We start from the raw sequence: 22,062 nt of genomic DNA on the forward strand, positions 1-22,062 counted from the left end.
TGTGCAGCTTTGCCCTAGGCAAGGCAGCATCGCAGCCCTCAGCGAATCTGCCGCTCCAGGCAAACGCCTTGTTTGCCTCGCAGCAGATACGCCCCTGGATATGGGTGTACCCTGTAAATGTTTATTAGTTGAACAAAGATGCCATACAAATAGTAAACAAAAGATATAAGGCCCTGTTCACACCAGGGCGTTTCGTCGCATGTTTTTTCCCGCTCTAAAACACATGCAAATCAAAATCTCATGTATTCCCATGGAGGCCTTTCATGCAAATGCGTGAATCCTGCATAACAATACGCCCGTTGTTTAAAATAGTCCATGACCTTCTTTTGCGGCGCTTATCAGCTTGTTTTGCTATAGAGACTTCAATGGAAAACACGCCGATCAGAGCATTTTTACAGGGGGGGGTTTAACGTTTTTTCAGCTAAGACTGCATTTCAATGGACAACTGAAAATGAGCCTTAAAATGCTCTCGCACATGAACAGAAAACGCCTGTAAAATGTGCTGAGACACGCATAAAAAACGCGCTTAAAAAGAAGGGCTAAAATGCTGTTGCCCTGGTGTGAACGGGGACTAAAAGTGTCAAATTAAGCAGACTGATTATAATTTCTCTAAACTAGAAATAAAAATGACAAATTTGAACAGTTTGTGTCTAAGAACTGGACATCCAGAAACAAAGCACAGGCCAATGGAAGCTATTTACACATCATTCCTGTTACTGAATAGACTTGTGCTGAGTTCTCTTTGAATCGATAACTATAACCTTCATTTTAAAATGTCTCTGCCTGTATTGAAATGTACAGGAAGCGAGCTATGGAACAGCAGATGATTAAATGTGATCATCAGAATCTATTTTAGTGTGAACTGTGGATATTTCCAGTTTCATAAATTACATTTCTGTCAAACACATCATTCAGTCTGTACTCATCTAAGCCTGACTTGTCTGCTGGAAAGAAGATGTGGATCCAAACCTCGTTTGATTCTGCTGTCTCGTGCCAGACATCCATGAGGCTGCACGCTGGTCACAAAGATTGGCAGCTCCCCGCTTTTACTCCCTCGGCCCCCCGCTACGGTCATGCCTAATGACTCCATTGGGGCTTTCTTTACAGTAATGTGTTTTTCATGGCAGGTAACACACTGGGCAAGATCCTAAAGGTGAAAAAAAGATAGCAAAGTATAAGAAAGAATAATTTATTGAAATGACAGGTTAGCATACGCAAGAGTGATGTCAGAGAGCTATAATTAACTGGTGCATAGTAGTGATCTGTCCCTGATTTCCAGGCAAACTCTCTATTTACTCTCTAGGGATTTATCTAGATATACACCATATTCCCAAAAGTATTGGGATGCCTGCCTTTACACACACATGAACTTTAATGGCATCCCAGGCTTAGTCTATAGGGTTCAATATTGAGTTGGCCCACCCTTTGCAGCTATAACAGCTTCAACTCTTCTGGGAAGGCTGTCCACAGGGTTTAGGAGTGTGTCTATTGGAATGTTTGACCATTCTTCCAGAAGAGCATTTGTGAGGTCAGGTACTGATGTTGGACGAGAAGGCCGGGCTCGCAGTTTCCGCTCTAATTTATCCCAATGGTGTTCTATCGGGTTGAGGTCAGGACTCTCTGCAGACCAGTCAAGTTCCTCCACCCCAAACTCGCTCATCCATGTCTTTATGGACCTTGCTTTGTGCACTGGTGCGCAGTCATGTTGGAACAGGAAAGGGGCATCCCCAAACTACTGAGAGCGACCCATTCTTTCACAAATGTTTGTAGAAGCATCTGCATGCCTAGGTGCTCGATTTGATATACCTGTGGCCATGGAGATGATTGGAACACCTGAATCTAATGATTTGGAGGGGTGTCCCAATTCTTTTGACAATATAGTGTATCTACCATTCGGTTTACTTCACAAAAAACTTTCGTTTCTTTTGGGAATTTGAATAAAACCTATCAGTAGCCTAATGCTTCTAAAGCAATACTATGAAAAAAATGCAATGCGTCATATGCCTTGCAGAGCATCCTAGGAGCCCTGAAACTTGGTTTTGGAGCTCAAAATGGTCCGCACTGTGTCTTACTATAGGTATGTGAGACTAGTAGTACAGCAGTACCTTAGATCTGGATAGGGACTTAAATTGGGTTGCAGACATATCTGGGATGGGTTACCACTTGACTTGGTGTCCAAGAGTGAAATCAGCACACTTAAAGGGGTTCTAAACCCTCCATTTTTGTTTGCCTATATCTACTGCTAGCAAGCAGTAGATATATGCAAAAGTTTTTTAAAAAAAACAAAACGCTTTAACAGCGGTTTAAACTTACCCTGTTTTCGGCGCGCGCTCCCGCCCGAGAATCCGAAACTGCTCCGGCGGCCGCAAAGCATCTTGGGGCGGGCGCATGCGCAGTTTGGATTTTCGGCCGGGAGACGAGCAGAGACGCAAGGTATGTCTATAGACGCGTGCACCCGCATGCAGACACCGCGGGATCGGAATGCCAGCAAGGACAGAGGAGTCAGAGCTGGATCGGAGAGCCGCCGCACAGCTGGAGGGACAGATGAAAACATCAGGAAAGAAGAAGAAGATCGGATTAAGAGACATAATTTAAGGTAAGTGCTAACATTAACATTGGGGGGAGGGAAAACATTTTTTGACTTTAATGTCACTTTAAATGACAGCACAGACAAATACAAGGTGAGGGTTGGAGGAAAATTGCCCAGACAAACGTGTGGGTGGAAGAGGTGAGAAGACTTGGAAAAGAAAATACAACTAAGATTTTATTTCGCTCTGTTGTTCCACAGGGGACGTTCTTATAGCATTCTCTGCATTAAGGTAAAAAACGCCCAGTACCTTTCTATGACACCCGACCCCTCCCACACTACCCTGCGGTCAGTCGTCTCCTCTGCAGGGACCAGGAAGATAGTCGGCTTTCCATGAACTTTCTGGTCCTAGGACAGGGTACTGAGGGCAGAGGAGCCATAGGCTCATTCTGTCGTCAGTCAAAGTGTGACACTGGGAGTGGGGGGCGTGGCTTGTCGCAAGCCGTTTGTGTCCATGGACGCACACAGCTAGCTGTGTGAATGCGCACGCATTGGGTGTCTCCTCAGCAGCTGGCTTGCTGATGGTGACACTTGCGGCTAGCGGTTTTGGGACAGCAAGAGAACAAGGGAACTAATATGTTTAACCTCTTGCCGTCCGCCCGTAGTAAAAAAACGGACGGACGGCACTGCAGCATCTGCGGGTTGCCGTCTCCAGACGGCAATTTTTTTCTGCTCGCGCGCGCCCCCTAGCGGGCACGCACGGGCAGAAAAGACCCGAAAAAAGATACAAAATCCATTTCAATCAAGTCCGGCCCTCTTAACAAAAATAAAAAAATGAAGGTTTAATATCACTTTAACAAGTTAAAAAGGCAATTTTTAACTAAACAACAACAGCATGAAAACAAACCCAAGGAACTTGTCAGGGATACCGGCACAGGTGACCCCACACCTGCGCAGGTACCCACACAGGCAGACCAAACACGTGTGACCACACGGACCAGGCAAGTATGTGATATATTTATAGGTTGTTTAATATACACAGCAGACTAACAGCAACAACCAACAACAGGGCTCACAGGTAACAAGGTTCAAACAGGGTTCAGGACGCACAGCTAACAAGGTTCAAACAGGGTTCAGGAATCACAGGTAACAAGGTTCAAAAAGGGTTCAGGACTCACCGGAAACAATCAGGGTTCAAGGTTCAGGACTCACAGGAAACAATACTGAGCCATCATCCTGACTGCAGGGAGGGTTTAAATATCCTCCCAGGAAGCACCAGGTGATGGCTAAGTACTGGCAACTGGGAAACACCAGCCGGTGAGCACTGGAGCTGCAGGTCCCAGCACCACCCAGTGGTGATCTGGTACCTAGCAGTTCCTGGATGCCAAGAGAATCCTGCAGGTGAGCCCAGGAACTGCAGGGCTCAGCTCCAGCGCCACCTGGAGGCGCTCTGGATCCTAACAGAACTATTCAATGGCAAGGCGGAAAGCTTCAAAACTAACCATGGAAAGGTTAGTCATTGCAATGATGAGGCTGGGCATGGTGCGAGCTCAGTTTGCCTGACTCAATGTAGGTCATCTATCACATAACTGACCGATATGTCCCCTTTCTTTGACTGTGGGTGCTGAAGTAACAGGAGGATAGCGCCGCCAGAAGCAACATAAAAGGAAAAAGTCACCAGCACACATTCAGATATCAAACACCTTTAGATGTCTTCGAACAAACATATCACAAGTAAAAGTGCAACATTTTGGGGCCACACAGGGTCTCATCAGGCCTGATGAAGGGACCCTGTGTGGCCCTGAAACATTGCACTTTTACTTGTGATATGTATGTCAATAAAGATGTTTGATTGCTGAAGAAGAAGGTGTGCTGGTGGCTTTCTCCTTTGACACTGGCGGAACTACCAGGGTCGCAGCGGTCGCAATTGCGACCGGGCCCTGGCGTTCGGCCACTTGGGGGGGGCCCAGCGAGGAAGAAGAGGGCCCCCCCTCCAGAGAGTTGCCGCTACATCCCTGCACAGCCACCCATAGCATGTACGGGCAGCTGTGCGGCAGGGATGCATTGCCGTCCGCACGAGACCAGCACAGTTCCTTGCGGCCTTGGCTCACCTGGTTCCGGGCGCAGCGTGAAGCATCATCCAGCCGGGCAGCAGCCAATGAGTGGGAGCGGTGTAATCCCCGCCCCCTCATCACACAGAACTGCTGCCCAGTGCCGACTAGAGCTGCCGTGGACACGAAGGGGGAGACAGGGAGCTGGAAGTATGAAGGTGACATGGCATCCGGGAGCGGAAAGCTGGGGACATGAAGGGGGAGATAATGGGGAGCTGGGGACATGAAAGAGAAGAGTGTTTTTTTTTCCCCATGTCTAAATTTTGTTTAAAAAAAAAAGAAAATCTAATTTGTTTCTTCTTTGGGGGGGGGGCCTTTCATGGATTCTTGCATCGGGGCCCTGGGGTCACTAGTTACGCCACTGTCCTTTGACCGCCACCCTCTCCTTCCGATCCAAACGTGGGGGAGTTCACACCAAGGCTCATCACTACCAGCTAGCCTCATATCACCAGTTTAGGCAACTTTCTGCAGTGGTTCTCGTGTGCTCTCCTTGCCCCCCCACCATGATATATTATGAATAAACAGCTGCATTTACATAAGTTCCATCCCACTACTAATAACCATATCAATCTAGAAGTATAAACGTACTTATTGAAGATGCTCATAGGATGTACTTCCTCAATGCACGGACACAATTTCACTCAGCGTCTGAACAATGTAACATTATCATTGCTTGCTGGAAGCGATGCATAATGGGATATGTAGTCTTGAGAAATGGAGATTGCATCACATCAAGCAGCAGGGAAAGAGACAGCACTCACTACATAAAAGGGATTTTTTTCAAGTAAGCTTTGATGGCACGATCAAAAACAACTCTACTATGTATCTCTATTACAGTGCTGATGTTATAACTGGATACTATATGCTGGAACTTTACAACTCCTTTAATTACTGCTTTGTGACCATTGTTATTTGTCTTTGTATGAGGTGATTTCAGACTGCAGTTATACAGCTATGAGGCTCCAAGCGCTGTCAGTGCACTGCTAATTTTTTTAGAACTAATTCAGGGCAACGGGTATATTCTTCAGGGCACTGCCTAAGCACACATAGCATTTCTAGATGTTCCCAATAACATAACAAGTAAATCTTTGAGTTCAGGTCCACTTTAAAGATGATCTGAGTAAAATGTCAGGAAGCACTCACCCTGTGTGCAGAGGGCCTGTGATGGTAGACGGGCTGCATATGGTGGTGAGGTTGTCCGTTGCTTATTTCACGGGACAAATTAGGAGAAGGATGCTTTGCGGGACGCGATACTGTCAGATGGACTCGTTCCCCACTACCCTTTGGGAAAGCAGAAAACACAAGATGATGCCATCCGGAACCAAACCCAGGACGTTTCATAAATGTACGATTTTTTTATGTAAGAATGATAACCAACTGCCTGAAGACACAATTACTCCTTTACAGAGAAATACTCCAATTTATTGGCCTACTGGAAATATAAATCACAAATCCTCTGCAGCACTCTGTCACACAACGCTCAATAAATCCCATCTTTTTCGAAATTAAATGGCGTGTAAAAGTGTTGTAATTAAGTGAAGCTAATATGAGGAAAAGAGCATTTACAGGTCACTAAGAACCTGTAAAATGTTACACTTAATAAATGGCAGAAAATCTTTTATTGAAATATGTAAAATGAAGAACTCTATGACTAATAAAGACATAAAGCTATCTAACTGTGCAGAAATATCTAAAATCTATTATGAAATGCTTTTTCCTGCATATAAGAGGAGGGCGCTCCACATGTAGCTCTTCACAATAAGGAAGGACTCCAGATTTAACAAATAATACAGTTTAGATTTATATATACACTGTAAACATGTTCAGATATATTTTATCATGAATTTTATGTCCCTGCTGAAAAATAAAGTCACTTTCCATATATGTAAATCTGCAGTTTTCATTAAAATAATACCTGTTAATCCTGCCATGAAAGTCCTTGTTCAGGCACTTCCTATTAGAGATGACAACGCTCTGTCCCTGTCACCTAATCATGCTTCTACGTTGTCACCCTGTCATATGAGCTTCCGACAGAGACCATTAACAAGCATGACCAAGTATTATCCACCTGCCCTGATAAACATCATGCAGTCATCCCTGTAATGCATGTACACAGAAAGTGGCTGCAAAGAGGCAGTAGGAGAAGAGCAGTACTGAGGTACAGCACAGGATGAACAAAAAGGGAAAACTTTACGATTGAGCTCCAGTAGGGGCCAAAATGTGCCTGAGGGAGGACATGGTTGGAGTGTTTCTGTCACTACGGACAGAATAAAGCTTTTGTATGCAAGGGATCAGCGGCGGCGGGTTCACTACTTTGCAGACTACTTTGTGTAGGGAAGTAAAAGAACCCGGTTACTGGAACCTGTGGTTACAGGGAGAGAGGTACAGGACCTCAGAACATTTTCAAGGATATGTGAGGGTTTACATCTCCTTTAGGGCCCTGCAATGCACCGGAGGTGCATTGGAGTGCCATTAAAGTGCCCCCGCACTGCAAGGGTTAAGTGCTCATATTTGCCTAGGGTCCAAAATAAAAAAAGGTATACTCACCCGATCACCGAGCTGGCCAGCTGTGACAGTGCTTCTTCCTGCCTGTCCCCTCCTCCTCTGCAGTGATGGTATATCCCTTGGCATTCTTACGTCCTAGATACTGTGTATATACTGTGATGACTCAGGGACATTAGACCACTGCAGTGGAGGGGGAGAGAGGCTCCTGGGGCTCCAGGGAGCAAGCTGGCTTAGAGGATCGGGGGAAAATAACTTTTTTATATTTACCCTAGGCAAAAACGAGCACTTAACCCTTGTAGTGCGGGGGTAGCCCCACTGCAAGGGTTAACATTTTTATTCAGAGTTCTTCTTTAATGCTTCTACCACAAACACCCATACAAAGACACACCCACTTTGGGGCAAATGTGTGGGAAAAGTTTGTTATCTAAACCTGGCTGTATATTTTTCAAATTTTTGGGGAGTCCTGATGGCTCAAAATTCAAGCAGGTTGTGCCGGAGCCTCTCCGTTCAACGGAAGTCACATTTTCAATCAACTTTTTCCAAGGGGGAGTGACAAAAACTGTCGCTGAGCAGTGACTGGAGCCAGTCAGCTGCAGGGGCCAGGTAACAATAGCCCGGACTGAGGAGATTCATCCATCCATGCAGTATAACGTGTGAAGAGAAAACAAATGTTTTTTCTGGTTCAGCCTGTGTTCATGGTCAGCTTAACCAGTATGCTTTGGTGAGGAAGCAAACCTGGGAATAATATATACAATACATATCATTTAAATCTAGTGCCTGCGGGAACTGATTCCAGGACCCCAGTGCTATTCACTCAGCCATGGTGCTGAACCATACAGAAACAAACGATGTAGCCTCAAATAAATGCTTTAAAATGACTTCTCCATTTATATTCCACAAACAAATACTTCCAATTATCTTCACCGGAGAAATGGTATTTGGAGGATGATTGGTCGGTAATTATAATTGAGACAAACACTTTAAAAAACGGGGCTTGGAATAAGCGTATCTGTAAAACCACAGAACTGTCATTTTAACAATCATTTCAGTTTAGCGCAGATCCTCTTCATGAGGCATGACAACAGCTTGTTCTGGCACACTGGCTCAATGCTGGCATGCTTTTTAAAAACAATTCACATGAACATGTAGCCAGATTTGATGATTTAATGGGTCCATCTGTCATGAAGAATTATTTCTGTGTTATTTAATCGAGCATCTGAACCCATGTTTTATGCATTAAAGGGAAATACGTTCTATAAATTAAATGGTAATTGCTGTTTTCTACAAATATTCAGCAATCTACAATGAAACTGCTGCCATGATAATTCAGCAAGCAAGTGCAGTAAAGTAGAGAAACACATCAGATTTCCTATAGAATCCAGCTCTTATTGTAATGAGTTACTCTACTTTGTTCTGTACTTTACTGAATAAGCCTGAAAAGTGAGGATTAAAGGGGTTCAGTTACAAAAAATGTGCCCGGCGTATAGCTGGGTGGATGCCATTTGCATGGTCCTGGCACCCATAGATGGTGCTGATGAGTATGGGAAACTTTTATACATGTAGCCCCATAATGCAGCCATAGTTTGCCAACATCAGGCCTTTAAAAAGTTGAAACTTACAAAGGATTATGCACACATCCATAAAATAGGGTATACACTGGGGTGGGCAACTGTAGCCCTCCAGCTGTGCTTTAACTACAAAACCCAACATGCTTCTGCGAGTCATGCCTGTAACTGTCAGTCTTGCAATGCCTCATGGGACTTGCAGCTCCACAACAGCTGGAGGGCCAGAGTTTCCCACCCTCAGTATACAAAGTTATATTTTTTTCAATCAACCTGCAGGTTGATATTAAAAAAATGACAGATTCCTCCATCCACGCTGAACATTGTGGATGGAGGAATCTTCTGCTCTGTGCTTTGTATTGTGATAGTGACGCCTGCTGACTGACTGCGAGCACCGTTCAGCCGAGGATTTTCCAACATGTTCCTTCAGCAAAAGTTACCCAAATGATTGACTTCTGTCGAGGGGATAGGGTCACCAATGGAGCGAAAATTAGCCAACGCCTGCTAAATCAGTTGAAATTCACTCCATTTCTGCTCAGCTTTACTCACTGTTATTTAGCTAAGTAATTTTCTGTTGGTGGATTGGGGCACTGGGGGAGGGTAGGGAATGCAGGTACAGCTTGTATATGGTTCCTCCTATGCAGTGAAGCTTCCTTAAGTATGTATTCCAATAAACTAGGGGTGCACCGATACTGATACTAGTATCGGTATCTGCGCCGATACTGAGTATTTGATGAGTAAATGCTCCGATACCTTTCCTGATACTAGAACTTCTGGTCAGAGGGAGATTTCCTCTGACCGGCAGTGCAGTGAGAAAAGATGGAGCCAGGAAGCTGGCTCCTTGCTGGTTGGCTGGCTCGATGCTAATTGGCCGGGAAGCCGGCTTCCCAGCCAATCCGTGTCGAGTCGGGCAAACAAATCTAATAATATAGTGACACGACCTCCACCCTGCAGGCACCTAATTCCCCTCACAAAGATCCTAAGCATTCTTTAACGTACCAGTCCCTCATGTGTGCACAGCGCTCACGTGATAGGGACTAAGCCTGCTACTGCGCATGCACAGGATTTCTGATTAAGCGCTGGGCAGTCTGTGCATGCGCAGTAGCAGTCTGAGTTTCCGATCTCGTGGCCGCTGCACACAGGAGACCTGGGGAGATCTTGGAGAGCGGTGTCTGCCCACTTGCAGAGCGCTAGCCGAGGGACTGGTACGTTAATGAGTGTGGCTATGAATGTGTGAGGGGAATTAGGTGCCGGGTCGTGTCACCATGTTGTCAGATCTGTTTGGCCGGCCTCAATGCCGATTGGCTGGGAAGCCGGCTTCCCGACCAATCAGCATCCAGCCGGCCAAACAGAATGGAGTCGGCTTCCTGGGCAATCAAGAAGCCTTCCTGCTCTATGGTATCGACGAGTACCGAAATATAAGTATCGGTACTCGATACCGAAAAAACGTTATCGGTGCATCCCTACAATAAACTAACAACAAGTTACTTTGTATTGATTTCCGAGTAGAATGAGGAGGGAACCTAATAAAGGTTCTTGATGAACCGGACAAAATTTGCACAGTTGGTGCCACTGTGGGCACCTTTTCGACCGGCATCCCTCGATCAGCTGATAGAAAGAGCCAATTGGAATATCTTCAAATGAACAGAGCCAGCAGCCAATGAGCTGCTGGCTCTGTTAGGGTATTCTGACAATGAAGGCAGCTGAAGATTCCTTGATCGAGGAATCTGTAATATTTTCTTCACTCAGCCCGCAGGTTGAACAAAGAAAATATATCACAGTGTATGGCCAGCTTAAAATTGCTCCAGAATCTGGAGCAGCTGTTTACAGTAACCAATCAGCTTCTCTCTACAGCTTGTTTAGTTAAGCTTCGAAAATGAAAGCTAAAAGCTGATTGGTTACTATGCTCCAGATTTAGCTCTAGCTGCTCCAGATTCTGTCTGCTCCAGTCTTAGTAAATTCCCTTCTGAGACTTTTAATGGTGGATGATTTAAAGCAGTGGTCCCCCAACCCCCGGTCCGCGGATCAAATGGTACCGGGCCGCACAGTCTCAGTGCGGTCCGGTCCTGCAATATGGGGCAGTGCAGGGTCCCGAAATATGCGCAAACCAAATCACTAACATCATATATAAACTTTAACAGCTCTTTCACACTTTGCCATTTTCTACAAAGTTTCCTTACCCTTTTACCTCCACTCCCAACCCCCTTAAGCTGGTCTAGCCCACACCCCCCACAAATCGATTTGCTTACCTAGACCTCACTCTGAGACGCATTGTTTACATCCCACTGCCAGCTTCTTGACTTAACATCCACGCCTATGCAGTTCATGCCCCATAGACATCTATGGGGCAGGTAGACATCTCGGCTCCTATCCATCTATCAGCCTGACAGAAGCTTGTAAGGGCTAAACTGTGAAGGAGTAAATGTATAAAATCAAGAAGCCAGTGGAGAGATGCAAACAAGTCTTACAGTGAGATCCAAGTAAGAATAGCAGTTTTGCAAGAGAGGGTGGGCTAGACATACTTAGGGAGGTGGGGGAAAAAGTATATGGAAACTTTGTAGGAAAATGGCTTTACCCTTTAATCCCGTGGACAAACTAATATGGAATTTAGTAGCCGGTCTGTGCAATCTAGAAGCCAGCAGATTTTTGTTTAGGAACTAGCTTCATGGACAAGTAGAGAAAACCTCAAAGATTAGGTGACAGCTGCCAATTTTAGGGAGCAGCTCCTGGGATTTGTCAAGTGGTGTCCAGCACTTTAACATGCGCTGTGCTAAGGCAGCACATTTTAAAAATCTTGCAGTTGTTTATGATAGGAAGTGCTATAGAGTCTACTATGATGAACAGCAGTTTAGAGGTCAGTGGCACTAACATTTCACCTTCACTCATAAGATTTAAAACCATTCAATGCAGTTGCCTGTTTGTGACCTGACATTGCAGCGATTTGATGTTTTAATTACCTGAATAATCTGAGCAGCAAGTTCTGGGGTGCCATGTTTTAGGTCAAGCCCATTGATTGCCAGAACGCGGTCATTGCTGTGAAGTCTCCCGTCCTGTGCAGCGAGTCCACCTTCCAGGAGATCCAGAATAAAAACTCCAGACTCGTCAGTTCTGCGGACAAGCTTGATGCCAAGCTGCTCATTGGTTCCTCTTTTATTCAGAGTGACATGGAAGCTTTCTTCCCTTTGTAAGCTGTTGTCCAAGTGGCTGACGAGTCTGCTTCCAAATCGCCTTTCCCGCAGCACAGTGAGATGCAGCACAGTGCACGGCTGAGACAAGACCACCCTGGCATAGTTGTGTGATACATTACTAATATCAAAATTATTCACCTACAAAAGTATAAAATATAATTTATCATTCAGCATAGAAAACACGCTGCAAAAATAATACATTTTATTGCAGTAAAAACAAATAAAACTGGATAATTATGGGTTTGATCATAGAAAAGATATATGCGATGCTGTATAGTCTGGAGCTTTGGTACTGTGTATATGACTAGAAGGGTAATAAGGAACATAACATTTTCTTTTTTTTTCTGATAGCAGAGAACCTGTAAATAAGAAAATTATAGTTGAAAACTTTTATGTTGCGTTATATCACGCAACATAAAAGTTTTCAACTAATTTTAAACCTAAAAACAAAAATGTAGTATAATGCAGTTTACCAATATTTAGATCTAATGGCTGCATTCGTTTTATTTTTTGTTTATTTCCCATTGTTTTCACCTGGTGATCCAGAAGCAACACACTTCCTGTCTTAGGGTGGATCTACTCTACGGAGAAGCAAAAGAGCTACCCTTGTACAGCAGCATTGTCACTCTTTGGGGAGGGTAGTGTTAGATGGACTTGGCTAACAAATTAAAAGCCAAACTCCAGCTAACACTTTTTAATTAGTTACAGCTTGTTTGTTTTTTTTCTTTTGTAATGCAGGTTTTGCATAAATACATAAAAGCTGACCATTGTCAGCCACCCTGTCAGTTTTCAATGGTTTGTCCCAACCCTCTATCTACCACTTTTGCTGGACAGCTTGGCCTGGTAAAGGGTGCTGAAAAATAACAGATTTTTTGGCTGGAACACAGGTAAAAATAAAGGAACAAAAGCTAAAACAAAAGAAAACTAATGCAGGAACCACATTTAAAAAACAGCAACTGCCAGAATTTGATTCTCCAAGGTCTCAGCTTTCAGAAAGCATAAAATGTTGGGGGGGGGGGAGGGGGCTTACATAATCTTCAGATCTAAAATGTGCATTTTAACACAAGTGCTAGAAATGCTCAATAACCCAACAAGTTGCAGTTTCTGTAGGACAGTCAAGATTACCAATGATCATACTTATAGGGCTTCAGTAAAACATGTGACTAACTGCTCCTTGACCTGACTAGAACATTAAAGTAAATGTAATTCACTAATATTTCATATACAGTTTCCAAAGTTGTTTTGCTTTTCAATGTTTTATTATTGATCAGCTATATTATTGATGAGTTTTCAAGAGACTCTGTAACTTTGCCCATTTAGTCTCTTTAAAATCTATTTTGTTGTTACAATCTCTCAGTACATTTAAGCACTCCTCCCAGATTTCTCCATTTTGATAATTTCAGTCTAAATACCATTAAAAATGTAGGCTTAGCAGGTTCAAATATAATTAAACTGGGGATGCAGATTAAGAAGAACATCAGTCGGATTAAATGTTTCAATGCTGGTATATAAAAATGTTAAGATGCCGGTTTGTGGGAATCCATAGCATCAGCAATAAAAAATATTGACATATACCAATCAATACCATTTACAGAGACCGTGACTTTATTTAGTTTTGTGAGCCCCAGTGATGTGGCACGGTGCCCCAATTAAATGTCAACAGAGCATGTAGGTTGCGTTTTGTTTTTTAAATAAACGGTGATTGTGAATATCCTAGCAACCAATCAGAAATCATCTTTCTATAGTATATAGTGGTCAGCACACTGTAAGATGTTTCTGACTGCTTCTCTGTGGATTACACACTGCACACTGCTCTTTTACTTTGATTAAATAAAGGCCATTGTGTTCTCTATTGTATCAGCTGGGAAGGGATTAAAGGTAATAATTCAAAGGCTTACTTGAAGGATTTGGTCACCAGCCAACAACCTTCCATCTCTGGCAATGATTCCGTCCCGATATATTTCCTGGATGACAATGTTTATTAAAGGAGTCTCGTTCCCCCCAACGATGCTGATTCCCAGCTCGATGTAAGGGTTGGAGCGGTGAATCTCAATGGTAGTAATCTCTCCCTCTGGCAGGCTTGCTGGTGGGTGCATAGCTGTCAAGTACATAAAAAAAAAGTAAAACAATATGAGTGGTATGTTTATGGCTCAGTGCCTTCCTGGATCAATGCACTGCAGGGATCAATACTACATATTTTTGCTACACAGCTGTTTTATTTACTTATTGAAACTACAAAGACATCTCTATAGCTTAATAGCCTCTTTAATATATTATTCTGTACTATATTCCATAAGCCAGGATTCCGGGTCTCATACACGTATGTATGTTTGCAAGCAGGTATGTATTTATATCACCTGTCAGACACAGATACATCTGGGCTATTTTAAAGGTAACCATACATATGAGATAATTAATTACTGATGGCCTTAAATACTGCCGGTCACCACATCTTGGGACAGCAAATAACAGCCTGTTATAAAATCTTTCCCAATTGATATTTTTCCTGAAATAGAACTGGCGGAGGTCAATCTGTGCATGCGCCCCCGACTGAATGATTCGTTCAGGGGGAGATGCAAGCATCAATAATGCAATTAGCGGCAGCAGCGCCGCTGGCTACACATTGTTAATATTTAGATGTCGCCTGTGAGCAATGGTGGCCAATAGGGCTCATGTACGCTGTATGCATGTAAATGTTAGCACAAACATTACATACATATAAGATATGGACAACTTTTTATGCAGGATCAATACAGCTGTGTAAGTGAGGCTTAACGGCCTCATTTGGGATAAAAGTTAAATATAAAGGCATTAAGGGAACAGTATGGCAGGTCGGTTAAGGGTTTAGACAGAGGGAGGGTAACCGGGGGTGTTTTAGTGCAATGGACACATTGCAACATAATAGCAGTTAGGAGACCTGCAGACGTTACACAATGCACCAAAAACCAACACGAACAACCAGCACAGAGAACTAACACTGGGGGTCCCTGGTTCGAATCCTGGTCAGGATGTTATGTGCAAGGAGTTTGCATGTTCTTCCTGTGCTTATGTGGGTTTCCTCCGGGTACTCCGGTTTCCTCCCACACGCTAAAGACATGTTGGAAGGTTAATAGGCTCCTGTCTAAAGTGGCCCTGTATGTGTGTACAATAGAGACTTTAGATTGTGAGCTCCTAGATGGGCAGGGACTGATGTGAATGTGCAGTATGCGAAAGTGCTTCATAAATTGTCGCCGCTATATAAATAGTTCCCTTCGCTTTCTTTCTCAATGACAATGGTCACCAGTAAAAAGAAAGGGGTGAATCTCCCTAATGGGCACACAGACATACAAAAACCTGACTCTAATTCCATCCAAAACAAAAAGGGTTTTCCTAGAGATAGACTTAAACCTGCCTCTTAACACTGAACCCCTAGAACACTGAACCCCTAAACCTAACCAAAACCCAAATTCTAATAAACCCGAATTCTGCTGAATACTAACTTCATTTTGCACCACAAACAAGCAGCACAAATGTTCTGGTGCCCTGAAAACCTGCTTCTGACCTAATGTTAGAGAAATATGAATATTAAAAAGCACAACGGTGAAGAACCCGGGGCAAATTTAGATATTCTATCAGATACCAGCCAAACAGCACCTTGTGCACATTTTCTTGAGCTAGAACATTAGGAGAACATTTAGCTGCGGCCATCCAGATTTTCCCCCATTCAGCCATGTTAAGGATTCACCTAATTAATCCTCCCATTTACGCATGTAAGGAAATTTAGGCACATTTGCCGGGGAGATTAGAGACAGGTACAACATAGATATGAGGCCCTGCTGAGTGCGGATCCTACTAACATCGGCACTCAAAAGGGGTAAGGCGGACACTTGCTTTCTATGTCGGCAAATGTCCTTTGGTTTAAACAGCCCTGCCTGGAAATGATCCCCCAGCCCCCACCCTAGTCCCCACAATACATAAAGTTGGATGCCCACTACCTGCAGATCCGTATCTACCTCATCTGACAGCTGCGGCCTCCTTCAATGTCTGCAGCCTGGCCGGTACAAATCTAGTACCAGGCGGCCCATGCCTGCACACTAACATCCTACAGACTTGAATGGTAATACAAATATGAGTAATACAACACATCTCCCGTGAAATGAGCATGATATAATAGTATTATAGAACATTTACAGGTAGCTATAGAAACAAACACAAATTGCATTGAAAGGTCATGTAGAGTTACAAATGAAAATATACTGAAGTTCTGACCTCTCTGGCTCTCTAATAATGGAGGTAGTAATATAGAAATTTGGAGCATGTCAAAGGGCAAAAGTTTACTAGTCTCAGGTTCAGATGTTATTACCGGCTCCCTCTATCATCTCTATTATATCAGCCTTGGAGTGTAATGGACTGTTGTGTGCACATGCTATTTTTGTTGCAGGGGATGATAATGAAATAGATTTATCAGAGAAGATAGAAATATCTGTGCTGGAAATTAATGGATATAGAATGGATCGGGGGGATGGTCTGCTTCGATTAAACTTCCAGCATTACTCTTGTTTAGCCGGCTGTTGATTAATTTGGTATGGAGGGACAAATTCATCAATAGCAATTTAAGAGTGCTTTTTGGAGCACCATTCTATTACCCATAAATGGGCTAGTATAGCAGTCTTGAAAGCCATCATCAACTGACAACCAACAGTGGGAAGCAAAGGAGAACAACAACAGAGCAAACTTGGTGAATCAGCTGATCAAGTATTTTCATGATTTGACATGATTAAGTTTGCAAAATGTTTTTGTCCATTTCTGGCTTAAGGTTTTATAGGGAACAAAAAGGTCAATATTAACTTCTAAAAACATTGCACCTTAAAGGTGGGTTGTACAAAAAAAAGGGCCTTCAGCCTACTCTTTTAATAAAAAACACCAGGTGGTGTTTAAAGACTAGCCCTCTACTGTAGTGGAAAAGAGTCACTCTGAGCTATAGAGATGAAAGGGATCTACTATGTGCGAATTTCCATCATAATTTAAATTTCCTGACTAAATGTAACCAGGTTTGCCCAGTGTACTATAAATTTAACCATACTGAGCAAATATCACAAAAACACATTTATTTTGCATATTCTAGCAATTAAAAAAAAAATGCAGACTGATCCGGCATTAGAGAAAATCAGTAAGGGCCCTTTCACACCAATTGCGGTGTGTTCCAGAGCGGCAGCTGGTGGAACGCACAGCAATCGCTCACAAAACTTCCCCCTTCGTTCTGGAGCGGCATGTTTTTAATTTGCAGTGGACCGGAACGCAGGCAATGTGTTGCCACGCGTCCAATTGAACTGCAGGCGGGAGGGGGTTGTTGGGGGGTAGCTGCGGTGCCATTGACTTCAATGCACCACCACACCCCCTCCCACCCAAGAACAAAGGGGGAAGTTTTGTGAGGGATTGCTGTGCATTCCAGCAGCTGCCGTTCTGGAATGCACCGCAATTGGTGTGAATGGGCCCTAAGTGCATGAAATAAATGCCTTTCGGGCCCACTCACACCACATCCAGATCATCTCCAGACCAGATTTTTCCGGACCGAAAATGCATCTTAATGTATCCCTATGCTAGTTCTGGCCTCTGTCCAAACTAGCGCAGTCCGTTCCAGACCAGCACTGAAACTGCCGTTAGGTTCACACCATTTTCCGGACCAGATCTACTGATTTCATAAAGATAGTATTCACCCCACCTTAGAATGTTAAACATTTTGTATTGCTACAACCTGAAATTAAAATGTAATTAATTGGAATTTCATAGCACTGATCTACTCAAACTATTATATAAATTTGAAGTGAAAAACATTTGTTATTTTTCCATAATTTACAAATATAATGATTTTTCCTTAATGGCATAAGTGTTTTCTTAGTGATGAGGCTGGGCTTGGTGCGAACCAGATTGCCTGCTCATTACTGTGACCACAACCCCCTCTGCCTGACCCAGTTCCCGAGAGGAGAATTCCATGTCCCACAGCTATACATCACAAAGGAGCGGGGAATGCCACTGATTGGGTCGTAAGGAGGGGCTGGTAGTCACAGATGTGAGCAGGCTTGGGTAAACTGGATTCCCACCAAGCCCAGGCTCATCTCTAGTATTCACACTCTTTGATAAACAAAAATTATATATTTAGCTGAAAGGTGTCCACCTGTGTCACATGATCCTAAATTAAATATATGTGTTTCTGGAAGAAATATAGAAGTTGCTGGTCTCCTTCCGAAAATGTTAGTTGCCTGGCTTTCTCTGGAATTTATACTTCATGAGATGGTTGGACTGATTTACTAAAATATTTGAGAATCTTCACTTCAACTATCCAATCATGTGGAAAGCATCTGCACATACTTGGGTATTCAAAGTGAACAGGAAATTGCTTTTCCCATGACTGGATAATAAAGATGGATCTGGATGCAACTGGATCAACATGAAAGCCATGTAAGTATTTTCAGAATGAAAAGTCAGCAGTGGCAGCCTCCATACTTTCACAACAAATGGTCAACCGCAAATGTGCTTAGAAAAGGTATCCACCAAAGCTCACTAACCAGAAGAGGGCTTTAGTCAGTGGAACAACCAAGAGGCCACTAATTTAACTGAAGATCCGCACAGTTCCACAGCTGAAAAGAGTTAAACTGTCATTGGGTCAAGCTGGGCTTTAGGCCCCGTTCACATATAGCGACATACCTTTTGCAGCGGATCCGCACGGCCGGGATAGCGCGACTTTCGGGGCGACGTTCCAGCGACGATCCAGCGACGGTAGCGCGACCTTCCCCGTCGGGCTCCATAGTAAAAAAGTAAAATCGCGCAAAATCCGCCGAAAAAAGGGTCCGGTAGAAGCGACTTGCGACCGCGACGAGCGACGCGCGACATGGAGTTAAGACAGCTCCATTGAATAACATTGGCCGGCGACTTCTCGCGATATCGCGCGGCAAAAATGCGCGATATCGCGGCGGAAATCGCGCGACAATTCGCTATATGTGAACGGGGCCTTATGGAAGAGTGTCAATAAGAACGCCATTGCTGAAAAAAATGTAGAAAAAAAGATCTCTTGGTCTCTGATGAGACCAAAATGTTCCACATCATGTCAATCAAAATGGATTTCATGGCATCAATCTACTCAAAATATATTACAATGTCGAAGTAAAAACAATCATGTAGTTTAATTACCGTTCATGTGTTCATTATTTACAATTTTAAAGTAAAACTTATTAGCCATGACACAAAATGTTTTTTAGGGCAGACAGCCAACAGTGCTCATCATTCTGCAAACACCATCCAAGCAGTGATGGTGGTATTAGCTACCAGCTGTAGGGATGTGTTTTATCGGCAGGGCTGAAACTATTCAAAACTGAGGGCAGACTTGATGGAGCCAAATTTTTTGGAGCCTAAAGAAAACTTGTTTTAGTCTGTAGGGGGTTCACACTTAACATACTGAAGTGGTGCAAAGAAGACCCCCAGGAATTTAAAAACAAAACAAAAAAAGTACCCTTGCAGTGGGGCTACCTAGTGTTGAATGCATGCTTTGTCTAGGGGCTCAAAAAAAAGCAGATATACTCACGGATCCATGATCCTGCCAGGCTGCTAGACCGGTCCTCCTCCGGGCTCCAGCGACCTAAGGACTGCTGATGTCATCACATCTAATGCAAGTCCACTGAATTGCATCAGACGTGAGGACGCCGAGGAATACTCCATAGTTGAAGTGGTAGGGGAGAGAGGTGAGAAGTGAGTGCTGTGGGATCGAGTATCAGGCGAGTATATGTTTTATTTGAGGCCCAGTAAAACCCCAGACCTAAATTCTACAAAAAAAAATTGTGAAAAGGTTTTAAAAATTGCAGTTCACCAATAGAACCCTTGCAAACTGACAGAGCAAGAGGAACTCTGTAAAGAACAATGAGTACCAATGAAAGGATCCAGAGGTTGGTGAAGGCTTACCTCAAAAGACATGCTGCTAAAATTTCAGCCAAAGGTGATTTTATCAAGCACGTACACAATTGTCAAATGTTGCTTCTACCTAAATAAAAACATTTTGCACCATCAAAGTATTCATGATGTTTTTATCACTAACAATAGGGAAGAAACCCAAAGGGATATACACCTTTTATAAATTACAGTGTCTGGCATAGGTGGCCAAACTATATATAACAATTTGAGTTATCTCCCAAGAGTCGTTGATACCTGAATATTATTTTTCTATCCCACCATGTACTGCTGGACCCAATAGCAGGTGCATGGCTTGCAATGACTATAATTCTACTCCCAAGTATGTGCTAAATAAAGACTGCATGACGTTAACAAATATAATCATGGAAAGATTATCTTCGGGCTGTCAAAAAATACAGAATCAGCCCTAATGTTGATCACAGAGCAGGCAGATATACAGCATTCCAGGAATGATCTCTCCTCTTTATGACTCCCATGAAACACAGGACAGGTAATTTATTACCAATATATAAAACTGAAGACAGCCAGGGGAGTTGTAACATTGTATGCAGTGTATGAGCTTTGTGGAGCACACACACACCAGAAAATACTAAAGCTAATGGAAAACTGAATTGATTATCTCCTAAGGCCACAAGATACACTGGTGTATTTAAGTTTTATGCAGATACTCTCAGGATGCAAAAATGCTGACGCACAATGGAAAAAGAAAATGTATTCCACTCTGATTACTGCAAACAGCACTGTCTGCATCTCTACCCAGTTTTCCCTGGCTTCAAGACAAAACATCCAGACAAATATTGCATTTAACAAAGGCCTCCATGCCAATATATTCTAACTGATAGTAATTCCCCTTTTGATTTCTGAAAAAAAACCTTTAAACCCCTGAAGCCCAAATACCACTGTAGACTGTAAGACCTAATGTTTAACGTTTCTTCATTTACAGCTGATCCTGGCAGTAAACGTATCATTGCCAAAGAAAACAACTCCACTACCATGATGCCTCAGATTCGGGGTAGACAACCATGGCACTCCAGCTGTGGTGAAACTACAAGTCCCACGAGGCATTGCAAGGCTGACAGCCACAGGCGTGGCTCCCAGAGGCAGAGACCTCATAGGATTTGTAGTTTCACTAAAGGTGGAGTGCCAAGGTTACATACACCTGCCTTATATGAAACCCATTTTTTGCTGCTCATTGGCTGACTGCATGGTGAGTCCTTCTAAACTAAGCATGGTGTGAAACTGAACTCGGGGAGTTAATGGTTCACAGTAGCAGCAAGAGTCTAGTGTCACAAAAGCTTATAGAAAAAAAGGGTTAGTTTATTGGCACACATTACAGACACTTGCACGGCCTAGGTGTTTCCTTTTCTGTGGGAAACGGGTCCAAATGGCTCTTTGAGTGTTTGAGGTTGCTGACCCCTGGCCTAGGGGAACAAATAGCAAGCCAGATGAATTATATATATTAGTAAGTTTGGACTGTTGATGTGCACATTTACTCCGTTGATAATGCACATTTACTCAGATATTTAAAAAATTGCCATTTAAACATAGTTCATATCTGTCTCTAATAAAATAAAAAATAATACTATTATGTATACATTCAAACACATACAATTAGACACTATTAATAATTCAAAGTTAATGTGTAACCAGCAAAATCCTGTGCCATTAATGCAGCAACTATTACTAAACTTTGTTCACATTTAAGTGATTTCCCATGTGGTTCCGTGCTGCGGAAAAAACATTTCAACATCTACCTACGTTCATGTTCAGGAAAGGAATGTATGTGTGTGTGTGTGTGTGTGTATATATATATATTTATTTATTACACACACACAGTCATGACCAAACATATTGGCACCCCTGCATTTCTGCAGGACTTCTGCAATGCACCACTTCGTGCAGAAAGTTGTTGCAATTACAAATGTTTAGGCATTCTCATGTTTATTTATTTTGTTTGTATTGGTATGACACAAAAAAGAGGAGAAAAAAACCCCCAAATCTGACACATTCCACGCAAAACTCCAAAAATGGACCGGACAATAAAATGTTTTGCATGGAATGTGTCAGATTTGGGGGGTTTTTTTCTCCTCTTTTTTGTGTCATACCAATACAAACAAAAGAAATAAACATGAGAATGCCTAAACATTTGTAATCACAACAATTTTCTGCAGGAAGTGGTGCATTATCTGACATAAATGCAGGGGTGAAAATATTTACGCCCATTACCG

General features: G+C 43.1%; 1 protein-coding gene across 1 annotated transcript in view; it reads right to left on the bottom strand.

Annotated features, from left to right (window-relative positions):
- LNX2 (ligand of numb-protein X 2) overlaps positions 1-22,062 on the bottom strand; it is a 57,172-nt gene that overhangs the window by 16,458 nt on the left and 18,652 nt on the right. The window contains exons 3-6 of the mRNA XM_018570249.1: positions 13,792-13,991; positions 11,663-12,031; positions 5,782-5,919; positions 970-1,147 (exon numbers count right to left, since the gene is read on the bottom strand). Of these exons, the coding sequence (XP_018425751.1) occupies positions 970-1,147; positions 5,782-5,919; positions 11,663-12,031; positions 13,792-13,991 (885 nt within the window). The remainder of the gene's footprint in view (positions 1-969; positions 1,148-5,781; positions 5,920-11,662; positions 12,032-13,791; positions 13,992-22,062) is intronic.

This window comes from Nanorana parkeri, unplaced genomic scaffold, assembly GCF_000935625.1.
Source record: "Nanorana parkeri isolate BGI_ZX_2015 unplaced genomic scaffold, ASM93562v1 scaffold1487, whole genome shotgun sequence".
NCBI classification, from domain to species: Eukaryota; Metazoa; Chordata; class Amphibia; order Anura; family Dicroglossidae; genus Nanorana; species Nanorana parkeri.